At 43.7% G+C, this 15,734-nt stretch overlaps 1 protein-coding gene across 1 annotated transcript in view; it reads right to left on the bottom strand.

Moving 5' to 3' along the window:
* Positions 1-532: 532 nt before the first annotated feature.
* The window catches only part of LOC139384800 (inactive serine protease PAMR1-like), a 17,086-nt gene continuing 1,884 nt past the window's right edge, over positions 533-15,734 (bottom strand). The window contains exons 2-12 of the mRNA XM_071129683.1: positions 12,439-12,618; positions 11,552-11,677; positions 8,438-8,552; positions 7,961-8,178; positions 7,631-7,738; positions 6,834-7,034; positions 5,625-5,912; positions 5,088-5,154; positions 3,748-4,010; positions 2,852-3,168; positions 533-1,403 (exon numbers count right to left, since the gene is read on the bottom strand). Of these exons, the coding sequence (XP_070985784.1) occupies positions 831-1,403; positions 2,852-3,168; positions 3,748-4,010; positions 5,088-5,154; positions 5,625-5,912; positions 6,834-7,034; positions 7,631-7,738; positions 7,961-8,178; positions 8,438-8,552; positions 11,552-11,677; positions 12,439-12,618 (2,456 nt within the window). The 3' untranslated portion in view covers positions 533-830. The remainder of the gene's footprint in view (positions 1,404-2,851; positions 3,169-3,747; positions 4,011-5,087; positions 5,155-5,624; positions 5,913-6,833; positions 7,035-7,630; positions 7,739-7,960; positions 8,179-8,437; positions 8,553-11,551; positions 11,678-12,438; positions 12,619-15,734) is intronic.

Here is a 15,734-nt window from a genome sequence, read left to right as displayed (position 1 = left end):
ATACAATGCAATTGTGTTCATTCATGTCTGTAGTTTATGCCTGACCATACCATAACCCCACTGCCACCATGGGGCACTTTGTTCACAACGTTGACATCAGCAAACCGTTCACACGACAACATACATGTGGTCTGCGGTTGGGAGGCCGGTTGGATGTACAACCAAATTCTCTAAAACAACGTCCTAGGCAGTTTATGGTAGAGAAATTAACATTAAATTATCAGGCAACAGCTATTGTGGACATTCCTGCAGTCAGCATACCAATTGCACTCTCCCTCAAAACTTGAGACATTTGTGGCACTGTAACCAAACTGCACATTTTAAAGTGACCTTTTATTTTCCCCAACATAAGGTGCACCTGTGTAATGATCATGCTGTTTAATCAGCTTCTTGATATGCCACACCTGTCAGGTGGATGGATTATCTTGGCAAAGGAGAAATGCTCACTAACAGGGATGTAAACACATTTGTGGACAACATTTGAGAGAAATAAGCTTTTTGGAACATATGGAACATTTCTTGGATCTTTTATTTCAGCTCATGAAACATGGAACCAACACTTTACATGTTGCGTTTATATTTTTGTTCAGTGTACATAACAGTAATTAGTGGTAAATATACATCATAGTAAATAGTGCCAGGGATGACTGTCCTCCCCACATCTCGTCTTAGGAAGTTTCCAATTGGCTCAGCCGAATACACTGCCAAGCACTTAGCCCTGTTATCTGTTTCAGGGAACTGGCAACAGTGAGTAAGTGAGTTGTTAGAAAAATAACACAGGCTGTCAATGATGGTGACAGAGTGGCTGAGACTGGAGTCAAATCAGAGATCTACTTCATGTTTTTCTGTATCCAGTCTTTGAAGTTGTTTATCCGGGTATGGACTGTGTAAAGCCCTGGGCCACAGTTCCATTTCTCATAACCAAAACTTTCTAATGCCAGAAGCTCCCAGACAACACTATCATCCCCCTGTCCCCCCGAAGGACCCGATGATGGCTTAGTGGCAGGAGATGGTATGATTGTAATGCCTGCACTGACAGTGGGACAAGGCTTGGTGGGATTGAGAGGGTGGCGCATTGCACACAGCATATTGTCAGTGATGGTGACAGGGGCCCCGCTCTGAGCAAACTGCCTCTCGCACTGAACGACATCCCCCAGCTCGACTACTCCAGTCTGGGCTGTCTCGGCGTCTAGCCTGTGTTTGGAACTGGACCTTGAGTCAGATGCAAGGAGCCAGCCTGTGGCATAGCCCTGTGTGGCGGTCACCTCCCCGCCTTGCATTTTGGGGAGACACACAGGCAACACACTCTCACTGATCTTGGCCTTGTCCCGTAGCTTCAGAACGGCCAGGTCTGAGTCCAGTGTCACAGGATCAAAGCTGGGATGGACCAGGACAGAGGAAACCTGTTGGATCAGAGGAGACATGAGACAGATGGACCAAAATGAATGCCGTGCGGAGAGTTTGAGCAGTGGCAGCTTGCTTGGCTCAGTCTAAACACATAAGTGTCCCAGCATGCAACTTGGCCGGACCTAAGCACAGCTTACTGACTTGCCATGTGCATTGAGATTTGGTCGGTGAGGTTGGCAACAATAGTCTTACAATCTGTTCTCCGGAGGGAAGTGTTTGTGCATAACGCAAGGAGGTCTAATTGTTTAGGACAAACCCCCAACCTTAGTTTCCAACATCTCCCATTGACATGACAATATATGATTTATACCAGTGTGTCATACAGATGTAGGAGCTTAATTGGATCACCCTGTTGCAGAAGAACAGTGCTGGAAATGTAAAACCTGTAGTGTATTTGAGGTTTAGAAAGGCTTCTGAAGTTTGTAATTTACACTTTGAAACGACAGACTTGATTAGCCTTATGCAAAATGTATCAACCCCAACAAACATGTCCATTAATTATAATCCATATAATAATTCACATTTCCTGGTGCTGCAAGATTATTTTCCTGCTGTAGCAAACTGGCTCAAATTAAGATCCTACACCTGTAGGTGTTTCTCAGTTCAGGATTTGAAGTGACTGTATTGCCCCACATTTTAGCACCTTATGGGCCTACTTGAGGCTCCATTTACCTAATGATTTTACAATGCTGACAGAAATGTGTTTCAGTGAAATCTGATGATATCCAAATATTACATAATATTACATAATATCATATGTATTTACTGATGATATCCAAATACTATAATTTGTTGGAAATTATTATGTGGAGAACACAGGATCTTTTAATGTTTTTTTTACAGTTATACCACAACAAGATTTAGAGGAATAATCTGATATGATATGGAAATCAAGACAATTAGACTGCACCTTTAAAATGGGCCACTCATAAATCACCTTGGCATGTTTTGGTAGGCATTAAAGGAGCAATCTACAGTTCCTTCATCCACGTATTAATTAATGATAAATACCCATTGGTACCCATTCTTATATACATTATTTTAGAATATAACTTAGTTCAATTGTCGTACCCCGTCTGAACTCAACATATTCTTTTGCTCCACTGTTTGTAAACAACGTAAATGTAAACAAACACTGTATAGCCTCAAAATACGGCTACAATATAATGTTCTATATCATTATGGATGCTCAGTCCTTGCAATCCGTAGCTCTGTCTAAGACTTTGAGAGTGGTGACATTTCTCCAGCCACATTCCACTGCTTTTTACCAAAAACAGTGGTGGTGTGTCTGCTTTGTTATTGTTTCAACTGCAGATTGGACCTTGTAGACGTTGTCAAGACCGTATTATAACGGCTTCACAACTGTATTCACAGACTTCAAGAGAGACTTTTACCCCCCTGTGTAGATAGAGCATCCCCCTAGCTTAGCATCACTCACACCCACCTGCAGTTGTTTCAGTGTCCTCATCTGGCCCGGGCTGTGTATTCCCATCACCACTTTAATGTTGGCTGGATCTACCCACTGCGGCTTGCCCACTCCTGCCACCACCAGGCAGTGAGCTGCCACCAGCACACTGAGCTGGGTGACTAGTGCTCCACTGCACGCCAGCTGCCAGGGAGAGGAGGCCTCCTCTGGTGCCGTCTGTAGGCCAGAGCCAGCTCTGCGGATGATGTGGGAGCGGAGGTAGATGGCTGCATGCCAGGGCCATCCAATCTCAGTGAGGTTCTGAGGGCTGAAGGCTGCTGGGAGTTGACCACACACTGTTACAGAAAGAGAGAGGAGTAGGTGTCAGAGATGGGAGCGGAAATAGGTTGTTTCTGACTATGTTTCTAACACCATGTACACCTATGGAGGCAGGTAGCCTAGCGGTTAAGAGTGTTTGGTCAGTAACCGAAAGGTCGCTGGTTCGAATCCCCGAGCCAACTAGGTAAAAAATCTGTCAAATGTGCCCTTGAGCAAAGCACTTAACCGGAGCATCTGCAAACCGACGTAAATGCATTAGGGACACTTGAACAGTGATTTAAAATGTTTCATTAATGTGTACTGAATTGTATTGGGGTAGCCTAGTGGTTAGAGCGTTGGGCTAGTAACCGAAAGGTTGCAAGTTCATATCCCCGAGCTGACAAGGTGGGGGTTGCTGTCGTTCTGCCCCTGAACAGGCAGTTAACCCACTGTTCCTAGGCCGTCATTGTAAATAAGAATTTGTTCTTAACTGACTTGCCTAGTTAAATAAAGGCCAAATAAAGTGGGACCATATTTGTAAAACCAAATCTGTTCATTCCCTCAAGACATTGGCTGACTTTCTTTGCATCTGTTCTTTAAGTCGGCGCTGCCCTCACCTGGCGAGCAGGAGACATGATGCCCGCTCCACCTGCCAGTCTTCAGACAGGTGCGCCGGGGGCTACCGTAGTGTTGGTAGAGAGAGGAGGCACACTCATACTCTATGCTAGTGTACAGCTGGTGGAAACCACGGGGGATTTCCCTCAGGACAGGGTCTTGGGTGCTGGGGAGGTTCCCTGAGGATGGTGGGTCCATGCCAGGGGGGTGACTGTCATAGACCGTATGCCTGGATGAGGTGTGAAGCCTGTGGACTGGACTTTTCCTGTAGTAGGGGACAAAGAAGGTGTCTGAGTACAAGGAGAAAAGCTTAACAATGGGCATGTTTAAAAGAGATGTAGAATAAATGTTTAAAGTTATTGTCTGTAAAACACGTGTCAAACTCATTCCAAGGAGGGCAGAGTGTCTGTGGGTTTTAGCTCCACCCTTGTACTTGATTGATGAATTAAGGTCACTAATTAATAAGGATCTCCCCTCACCAGGATGTCTAGATCTTAATTGAAAGGAAAAAAACTAAAACCTGTAGACATTTGGCCCTCTGCGGAATGAGTTTGAAACCACTGCTGTAAGATAAAACCTAATCCACTCAAAAACTAGAAGTGTATAAATTCAGTCAAGGTGCCGGTTTTGTACAGATTGACATACAAACAGTCAGAATGAGACGTATGGAAGTGTTAGTATGGCTCATACCTGGGTGTACGGGTCATACCTGGATGTACTGGGTCATACCTGGGTGTACGGGTCATACCTGGATGTAAGGGTCATACCTGGGTGTACGGGTCATACCTGGGTGTACGGGTCATACCTGGATGTACGGGTCATACCTGGGTGTACGGGTCATACCTGGGTGTACGGGTCATACCTGGGTGTAAGGGTCATACCTGGGTGTACGGGTCATACCTGGGTGTACGGGTCATACCTGGGTGTACGGGTCATACCTGGGTGTACGGGTCATACCTGGGTGTACGGGTCATACCTGGGTGTACGGGTCATACCTGGGTGTACGGGTCATACCTGGATGTACGGGTCATACCTGGGTGCACGGGTCATACCTGGGTGTACGGGTCATACCTGGGTGTACGGGTCATACCTGGGTGTACGGGTTCATGCCTGGGTGTACGGGGTCATACCTGGGTGTACGGCTCATACCTGGATTTACGGGTCATACCTGGGTGTACGGGGTCATACCTGGGTGTACGGGGTCATACCTGGATGTACGGGTCATACCTGGGTGTACGGGTCATACCTGGATGTACGGGTCATACCTGGATGTACGGGGTCATACCTGGATGTACGGGTCATACCCGGATGTACGGGTAATACCCGGATGTACGGGTCATACCTGGATGGGGCCTTTGGCTTCACAACTTTGTGTCTCACCAGCTCAGATACCTTAGGCTCTCGACAGGCTGTGGACACAGAGGAAGAGCCCTTAACCACGTAATCAACAGTATTGTCCAGTAACCTAAACAGCAGCACTAAAGCACTATACAGTCTGATGTTATTTAAGCAATAAGGCCCAAGGGGGTGTGATATATCGCCAATATACCACGCTTAAGGGCTGTTCTTATGCACAACGCAACAAAGAGTGCCTGGACACAGCCCTTAGCCGTGATATATTGGCCATATATCACAAACCCCAGAGGTGCCTTATTGCTATTATAAACTGGTTACCAACGTAATTAGAGCAGTAAAAATGTATGTTTTGTTATACCCGTGGTACACTGTCTGATATACCACGGCTTTCAGACAATTAGCATTCAGGGCTGGAACCACGACTGTCAACCAATCAGCATTCAGGGCTGGAACAAGTCAGTTTATAAATGTGGATAAACATGTGCAGGTGTTTTATCTAAATGGCTGTTTGCTGTCAGTATACCTCTCACACACAGTGGTTGCCGGCCACTCCACGAGCCATCTGGGAGACAGGTGCTCCGGGAGCCGCCACTCAGGATGTAGGAGGGGTTACAGAAGTAGTCCACTGTGTCAGGACCTCCTCCAGAGCCCCGGACCAGCTGGAGGTAGCCATGGTGCAGCCTGGCTGGAGGAGGACACACCCCGAGCCCTCTGACTGGGTCTGCACCCCTCTGACTGGGTTGAACGGGCTCTGACTGGGTCTGCACCCCTCTGACTGGGTCTGCACCCCTCTGACTGGGTCGAATGGGCTCTGAGAGACACAAAGAGATGGAGGAGAGTCATGTTTTGAGAAATGGGCTGGTCATTCAATGGTCTACCATGACTATGGTGTGTATGTTCATTCCTTGTGTACTGTCTTCTTGTTTTCTTTGTGTACTCTCTTCTTGTTTTCCTTGTGTACTGTCTTCTCGTTTTCCTTGTGTACTCTCTTCTCGTTTTCCTTGTGTACTCTCTTCTCGTTTTCCTTGAGGAATGTCTTCTCGTTTTCCTTGTGTACTGTCTTCTTGTTTTCTTTGTGTACTCTCTTCTTGTTTTCCTTGTGTACTCTCTTCTCGTTTTCCTTGTGTACTCTCTTCTCGTTTTCCTTGAGGAATGTCTTCTCGTTTTCCTTGTGTACTCTCTTCTCTTCTCCCTTGTGTACTCTCTTCTTGCTTCCCTTGTGTACTCTCTTCTTGTTTTCTTTGTGTACTCTCTTCTTGCTTCCCTTGTGTACTCTCTTCTTGCTTCCCTTGTGTACTCTCTTCTCGTTTTCCTTGTGTACTCTCTTCTTGTGTTCCTTGTGTACTCTCTTCTTGTTTTTCTTGTGTACTCTCTTCTTGTGTTCCTTGTGTACTCTCTTCTCGTTTTCCTTGTGTACTCTCTTCTTGTTTTCCTTGTGTACTCTCTTCTCTTCTCCCTTGTGTACTCTCTTCTTGTTTCCCTTGTGTACTCTCTTCTTGTTTCCCTTGTGTACTCTCTTCTTGTTTTCCTTGTGTACTCTCTTCTCTTCTCCCTTGTGTACTCTCTTCTTGTTTCCCTTGTGTACTCTCTTCTTGTTTCCCTTGTGTACTCTCTTCTTGTGCATCATCTAATGCAATGCACCTGTTCCATCAGTACTCAGGTCTGCAACATTCCTGTCTGTGGAGGGGATCAATAAAGTTGATCCATTCATTTACATGATCTTTAACTTTACCTTTATCTACCTTCCCACAGATGGGCACCGTGCCACTCCAGGTGGCGTTGGGCAGGCAGGTCCTCTGGGGGCTGCCAGTCAGTGTGTAGGGTAGGTGGCACAGGTACTGAACAGCCAGGAGCTCATCCTCCGGACCGTACACAGAGAGGAGCTCCCCGTTCACGGGCCTCGCTGGCAACACACACACCTGACTCCTAGCAACTGGAAGGCAGAGAGAGAGAGAGAGAGAGAGAGAGAGAGAGAGAGAGAGAGAGAGAGAGAGAGAGAGAGAGAGACTAAGTATTGTCTTTGTAGAAATATTATATCAACCATCCCCAGTTTGGTCTGGACTCCTGAAATGACCCGTAGCCTTTTCCTGCAGTCAGTGACCAATAGCGCCCCCTTTTGGCCTCATGGGTGGAATGTTATATTTTAAATAAAAGATTTACAAAAAATTTAACTGATGAAAATCTAGTGTTTCTATGTCAAACAGTTTTGTTAAATGTCAGTCTCCTGTGCATATAAAGTGTAATATTGTAATGCAAACACAATATTGAAGACATTTCAACTCCATATCTGACATTGTCTTCTTTTTCTAAGCCCATAACCATGTGTGTGAGGTGAATACTTCTGTTTCAATGTAGATTTGTTTAAGAGTACCAAGAAACACTCTGTGTGACCCTGATATAACCCACCGCAGTAAAACGTTTTCCTCCCAGGAAGCAGTAGAGCTAGGTTTTATAATACCTGAATGATAATGAATAACTCACTTTGTTTGGGGAGGAAATTAGGTTATGGCTACCAGACGGATCACTAACCATTCTCACACAGTTGACCTGTGTAGCCTGGCAGACATGCACAGTGAAAAGACTGTACTGGGTTCAGCAAACAGGTTCCATGGTGCTGACAAGGGGAGGGGCTGCACGCTGCAAGGGAGCCGCAAATACAAAACAAACAGACAATTAGACAAATATTTCATGAATAATGAATAATAGGCTGAGCAACAGACAGGCTGACTGACAGACCTGCCTGGCTGATAGATTGAAATAATTTTAAATTATCTTGGCCAAAATGTAACCATATGCACCACATGCAACATCTATGCTAAAGTCTTGTTGATAATGGCAATAAAACCTGCCTGTAGCTACCTGAGCTCTGCTGAAAAGCGGCAAAGAAGCCATCAAAGTTGTTGTAGCCATCTGAGACAAACAGGACGTGCAGCCTGCTTCCAGAGGTTCTGATTGGTGGAGGCAGCTCATTCCCACAAAACCGGCCAATGACGGGGGAGCTCAGGCTGTCACCATCTCGCAGCTCCACGTAGTCATAGTGACAGTTGTGGTCAGGCTCCAGACTAAGCATGGAGAACCTGGGCGGAACCAAACAAGGTCTTTGTTATCATCATGTTTGGCTGTTAAGTAGGGTAAGATATTAATCTATGTAGTGTCCATATTAGGACATCATCTTACTACCCTTTAAAAAAAAAAAAATCAGTACGGATCCATGAAAGCTGTGACTGGATTGTGACAGACAACTTCCTCATAGAATACCATTCAACTTCATGAAAGCCAATGAGAGATTCAAAGAATTTGACAGTATAGTACAGTACAATCAATTCAGGGACCCACCTGAGCTCCACGTTCTCCCCTTTCTCTACCTGCACCCTCCACTCACAGTGCGCATTGATGGGGTAACTCTCCAGCATGATGTGGCCCTGGGCTCTACGAATCACCCCTCCACATGCTAGGGACAAGAACACATACTCTGAGCTCCCATAATGCAACACAAAATAACTATAGATTAGAACATAGATGTTTATAGCAAGTCATTCAAGACGAAGGATAATGAACAGTGTTGGGGGAAGCTCCTCTGAAAATATAGTTTACCAAGCTACCAATTACATCACATCGGCAGAAGTTGAGCTACACTGAAGTTATAAACACAGCTTTCTTAACTGAAGTTATAAACACAGCTTTCTTAACTGAAGTTATAAACACAGCTTTCTTAACTGAAGTTATAAACACAGCTTTCTTAACTGAAGTTATAAACACAGCTTTCTTAACTGAAGTTATAAACACAGCTTTCTTAACTGAAGTTATAAACACAGCTTTCTTAACTGAAGCTACTTTTGATATGATTTGATATATAAATATAAAATGTCATAGAATACATATTGCAAGAACAGATCACACTAGAGTCAGAAGATAACATAGTTTTTAATTTAGCCTATTAACCATACAAACTATGTTTCAAGTGAGAATTAGACAGGTCTGGTGAATTAGACAGGTCTGATGGATTAGACAGAGCTGATGGATTAGACAGGTCTGGTGAATTAGACAGGTCTGGTGAATTAGACAGGTCTGGTGAATTAGACAGGTCTGATGGATTAGACAGAGCTGATGGATTAGACAGAGCTGATGGATTAGACAGAGCTGATGGATTAGACAGGTCTGATGAATTAGACAGGTCTGATGAACTACACAGGTCTGATGAATTAAACAGGTCTGATGAATTAGACAGGTCTGATGAACTAGACATGTCTGATGGATTAGAGAGGTCTGATTAATTAAACAGGTCTGATGAATTAGACAGGTCTGATGAATTAGACAGGTCTGGTGAATTAGACAGGTCTGGTGAATTAGACAGGTCTGGTGAATTAGACAGGTCTGATGGATTAGACAGGTCTGATGGATTAGACAGGTCTGATGAATTAGACAATTCTGATTAATTAAACAGGTCTGATGAATTAGACAGGTCTGATGGATTAGACAGGTCTGATGAATTAGACAGGTCTGATGGATTAAACAGGTCTGATGGATTAGACAGGTCTGATGAATAAAACAGGTCTGGTGAATTAGACAGGTCTGGTGGATTAGACAGAGTTGATGGATTAGACAGAGTTGATGGATTAGACAGAGCTGATGGATTAGACAAAGTTGATGGATTAGACAGAGCTGATGGATTAGACAGAGTTGATGGATTAGACAGGTCTGGTGAATTAGACAGGTCTGGTGAATTAGACAGGTCTGATGAATTAGACAGGTCTGATGGATTAGACAGAGTTGATGGATTAGACAGAGTTGATGGATTAGACAGAGTTGATGGATTAGACAGGTCTGATGAATTAGACAGGTCTGGTGAATTAGACAGGTCTGGTGAATTAGACAGGTCTGGTGAATTAGACAGGTCTGATGGATTAGACAGAGTTGATGGATTAGACAGAGTTGATGGATTAGACAGAGTTGATGGATTAGACAGAGTTGATGGATTAGACAGAGCTGATGGATTAGACAAAGTTGATGGATTAGACAGAGCTGATGGATTAGACAGGTCTGATGAACTAGACATGTCTGATGGATTAGAGAGGTCTGATGAACTAGACATGTCTGATGGATTAGAGAGGTCTGATGAATTAAACAGGTCTGATGAATTAGACAGGTCTGATGAATTAGACAGGTCTGATGAACTAGACATGTCTGATGGATTAGAGAGGTCTGATGAATTAAACAGGTCTGATGAATTAGACAGGTCTGATGGATTAGACAGGTCTGATGAATTAGACAGGTCTGATGGATTAGACAGGTCTGATGGATTAGACAGGTCTGATGAATTAGACAGGTCTGATGAATAAAACAGGTCTGGTGAACTAGACAGGTCTGATGGATTAGACAGAGCTGATGGATTAGACAGAGCTGATGGATTAGACAGGTCTGGTGAATTAGGCAGGTCTGGTGAATTAGACAGGTCTGGTGAATTAGACAGGTCTGGTGAATTAGACAGGTCTGATGGATTAGACAGGTCTGATGGATTAGACAGGTCTGATGGATTAGACAGGTCTGGTGAATTAGACAGGTCTGGTGAATTAGACAGGTCTGATGAATTAGACAGGTCTGATGAATAAAACAGGTCTGGTGAATTAGACAGGTCTGATGGATTAGACAGAGTTGATGGATTAGACAGAGCTGATGGATTAGACAAAGTTGATGGATTAGACAGAGTTGATGGATTAGACAGAGCTGATGGATTAGACAGGTCTGGTGAATTAGACAGGTCTGGTGAATTAGACAGGTCTGGTGAATTAGACAGGTCTGATGAATTAGACAGGTCTGATGGATTAGACAGAGTTGATGGATTAGACAGAGTTGATGGATTAGACAGAGTTGATGGATTAGACAAAGTTGATGGATTAGACAGATCTGATGGATTAGACAGGTCTGGTGAATTAGACAGGTCTGGTGAATTAGACAGGTCTGGTGAATTAGACAGGTCTGATGAATTAGACAGGTCTGATGGATTAGACAGAGTTGATGGATTAGACAGAGTTGATGGATTAGACAGAGTTGATGGATTAGACAGGTCTGATGAATTAGACAGGTCTGGTGAATTAGACAGGTCTGGTGAATTAGACAGGTCTGGTGAATTAGACAGGTCTCGTGAATTAGACAGGTAGGATGCCAAAAAAAACAAGGAAATGATTGCCTAGTTCACATATTTTATTTTAGCAAAAAAAGTAGTGTGTAGTTCCAGTAGTTAGATACACCACTATATGACTAAAAAGTAGTGTGTCGTTCCAGTAGTTAGATACACCACTAACGTTAAATGGCTAAAAAGTAATTAACAACTGAAATGTTACCAACATTTCAATGTAGTTCACTACTCCCCAACACTGGCAATGAAACAAGTGAAAAACTCCCAAGGACTGTAATTTAGAAAATGCTCTACCCCTGAAACAGCTGACTCACTCTTGCAGTCTCCACCTGCCCAGCCCTGACGACAGTCCGTACAGAATCTCCCTCGGATGAAGAAATCATCCTTGGCCTCCCACGTCCCATTGTGACAGGTTTTACAGTTCTCAAACAGACTGCAGCCTGAGGGAAGAGGATAAACAGGGGCGCCAGGAGATCAGGTCAGTGTTCTGCAAGCAGCTAAATGACATGTAATTTCAACCAATGTTTTATCACGTTCAATGTTTTGGTTAATTTAAACGTTTATAAATCTGTAAGAAAAAGTGAATCCTTGTAATTACATCTTAACGTTAAAGCGTTATCAACATGTGAAGAATAAGAAGGCAAATGTCAGTGTACAAACAGTTGTATTGGGTAAGAAAGCTGGAAGGGAGTAAGAGGGAAGCAGTATAGGGCACATATTAAATAGAAGGAGACAGATGTCTCACAGGATGTAGAAATCTGAAGCGTCCGTTTAGAGCTTCTTCTCACCACCAAATTTGGTGATGGGAGGAAGTCCAGGGGCGGAACGTGGGAGAAAATGGAGTTAAATGAAACTTGGTGTCAATACAGTTCTCTTCCCAAATTACAATCTGTTATGAACAGAGTGGACTAAGTTTTGTATACTTGACCCTTTACCTAAGTTCCCAAAAATTGTTTTGTTTACAAGGAATGCAACGGCGAATTGAATTATTGCACGTGAACACTTCACAAAGAAGGTGTTACCTAGCAGAAATATGCAAATATATGCTAAAACAGGATCTCGCTAGGTCGTGCTTGGTTCTGCCCACCTCCATGCCTGTTCTGCCCAATATGCTTCATTTGCTCCCACTGGAAATGACAACGATGAGATGTTTTGGGGTTAGTTACCAGTATCTTTGGTAGAGGTCTGATAGGTTGTTTACCAGGGTGGATGATGCAGGGGTCACACTGGTCCAGTTGGTTGCGGCAGCAGGGGACGGAGTAGCCCACCCGTGCCCCCTGGGAAGGACATCTACACTGGATCAGCTGGTACTCACAACAGTCCCTACACATGTGGTTCCACTCTGAGCTGGGACACTTGTCATCCACCACACCTCTGGAATCTAAAAGCAATCAATCAGTCAATCAAATGTATTTCCTAAAGCCCATTTTAGCGTGGCAAGTAGCCTAACGGTTAGAGCATTGGGTCAGTAACCGAAAGGTTGCTAGATCGAATCCCCGAGCCCAGCAAGTTGAAGAATGTGCCCTTGAGCAAGGCACTGAACCCTAATTGCTGCAGGGTCACTGTTGACAATGGCTGACCCTGGTCGTGACCCCATTCCCTGAGGGTGTCTCAGGGTGTCAGGGCTTTGCGCTGCTGGTGGAGAAGTCAGGAGTATTGAACAAGTGCACACTTTATTATGGCAGTAGAGAAAATAACAGAAGAACGCAGCTTCTTGAAAACCTCCAGCCCACAAGGCAAAAGTATAAGGCGCGTGCAAAAAACACAGAAACATGAAAACCCAGTTTGGCGCGTAACGATAACCACGTAACACGGAACAATTACACACCAAGACATGGAGGGGAACAGAGGACTAAATACATGCAGTGTGATTATGGAATGAAAACCAGGTGTGTATGGAACAAGACAAAACAAATGGACACATGAGAAATGGATCGGCGATGGCTAGAAAGCCGGTGACGTCGATCTCCGAACGCCGCCCGAACAAGGAGAGGAGCCGACTTCGGCGGAAGTCGTGACACGGGGAGAGTTGGGATATACAAAAAGAAACACATTTCCAATTCACACCTGTATTAACACATACCTGCACAACACATGATACCCAACCTAAACTCAAAACAACAAGCTATGTCGTATCAAGTGAGTTTCACATAAAGAGACTGGCATGTTGTGAATCAAGGTAGCCTAGTGGTCAGAGCGTTGGACTAGTAACCGAAAGGTTGCAAGATCGAATCCCCGAGCTGACAAGGTAAAAATCTGTCGTTCTGTCCCTGAACAAGGCAGTTACCCCAGTGTTCTCCGGTAGGCCGTCATTGAAAATAAGAATTTGTTATTAACTGACTTGCCAAGTGAAATAAAAAAAACATGTCACGAGGCATGGCATTCATTTGTCTATGATTACTGCTTCTGTAAAATAACATGCTCTATTGTCTACATGAATGCACGTCTGCATTCATGACATGTACTTGCCAAAATAATATTTAGCTACAGTTTGAAAGCAACACAAAACAAGGACGCCTCGTCTGTACATACATTTGAATGTTTCCTCTCTGTACTGGAAGAATGTTTTTTTGGGGATAAAGTAATTTGTATGAAGCTTACTTCTGCTATCTCAGAGATCTGGTTATCATATTCATTTGACTAGGGCTCTATAACGCTACGTTTAACCTGGCAGACCAATTATAATATATCTTTTTCACTAATTGGTCTTTTGACCAATCAGATCAGCTCTTTTGCCAATGATTTGGACAAAATATCAGAATTGTGCTCCCTGTGTAAACGCAGCCATAGCTACATTAGTAGTTTGGGTCCTGGATGCTGAAACAGCCTTCTAGCAGTGTGTATAACAGACAATATGCCACGGGTATGATGCTAAACTAATTTGCAGTCGTATTTATGTTGGTAAACAGTTTATAATGGCAATATGGCACCTCAGGGGTTTGTGGTATATAGCCAATGTATCACTGCTAAGGGCTGTGTCGTAAGAACAGACTTTAGGTGTGGTATATTGGCCAAGATATAACAACTCCTCGGGCCTTATTGCTTAAGTATAGCATGTGTACACTGGAGGAGGGTTTAGGGTAGCAATCCTCTGTGAGACTATAATTGGTTAGATACCTCTCATCAACTTCCAGGTGCCTTGTGGCAAGTTCTATGTGATTCTATGCTGTGATTCTACAGTTCTCTGGTGACTAACTCTGATGAGTGGGTTAATCCTATTGGAACAGGGCTAATGTGCTTGAATCGTAAATTCATGGTTCACAGTTCACATCGTGCTCCCCCAGGGGTCATTACAATAGCAAGAAACCCCCCAAACCCAATCTGACCCTGTCTCGAGATGGTTCCAAAGACATGTCTTTAACCCTCTACAGACTAAACCCTGTCTAATCTGGGGTTCTACTATCTATATGGAATTGTTTTAAGAAGGTCACACGAAGGGTCAGTTATCTATTTGATTTGACATTTTAAGACCCCTTGAACTATAAAATACAATATAAAAACAAACAGTTGATGAAAAAATTTATTTCACCAAACTGCTCATACAAACACATCGAATAACAGATTCACTACATGGAACAACAGATGGTCCTCCCCCCAAAAAATATAAAGGAAGTTTGTTTCGAAGTGTCTGTCCTATATCTGAGAGAAACATTTGTTGTTGTTTTAGCATTAAGTCTCCATATATACCGCCATTCATTTTTCAACTGTTACCGGGGGACCTTCAGGCACGTCTTGTGAGGCCTGTGGGCGTCCTAGAGCATAACAACCACATGTACGTGTTCATGAGTCTCACATCCTATTAGTGTGTTGCCCAAACTGTTGGGACGCTACAGACAGAAGTCGGCAGATAAGCTGTACCGACTTCAGACGAGTTCTGATACGTTTTGTGGGGGTTGTAGAGCAAAACGGAGAACACCACCGTGTTCGTTAGAGTCTCATCTTTCCATAGAGGGGTCAGGCCAAACTCTTCGGATGCTACAGACAATTTTGTGAGAAGACCAATTTTCGAGATGTCTCATGGTCTGACAAATATCTAGCTCTGTCACCTTTCACCGCAGATTCGGAAGTGCAACACTGGCGGATTGAAATATATCTAGGCGAACAGATATCTCTAGTTTAAACTGACGTCTTTTTACAGGGATTATTTTGTTATGCTAATTTGATTTCTAGGGGGTTTAATAGAGTCCTACAGTCATACATATTCTCATTACAGTCTGGTCAAAATGAGTGTGGCAATACATAGACAATGTCCCCAGCTTTCTAACAGCAGGAAACTTAGAATCCAGACTTGACTAGGTCAGTGACTAGAGAAGTTATAACCCAGACATGACTAGGTCAGTGACTAGAGAAGTTAAAACTCAGACATGACTAGGTATGTGACTATAGAAGTTATAACCCAGACTTGACTAGGTATGTGACTAGAGAAGTTAGAACTCAGACTTGACTAGGTATGTGACTAGAGAAGTTATAACCCAGACTTGACTAGGTCAGTGACTA

The sequence above is a fragment of the Oncorhynchus clarkii genome, chromosome 26 (genome assembly GCF_045791955.1).
Source record: "Oncorhynchus clarkii lewisi isolate Uvic-CL-2024 chromosome 26, UVic_Ocla_1.0, whole genome shotgun sequence".
Classification (NCBI taxonomy): Eukaryota; Metazoa; Chordata; class Actinopteri; order Salmoniformes; family Salmonidae; genus Oncorhynchus; species Oncorhynchus clarkii.
This window is presented reverse-complemented; position numbering and strand designations above follow the sequence as displayed.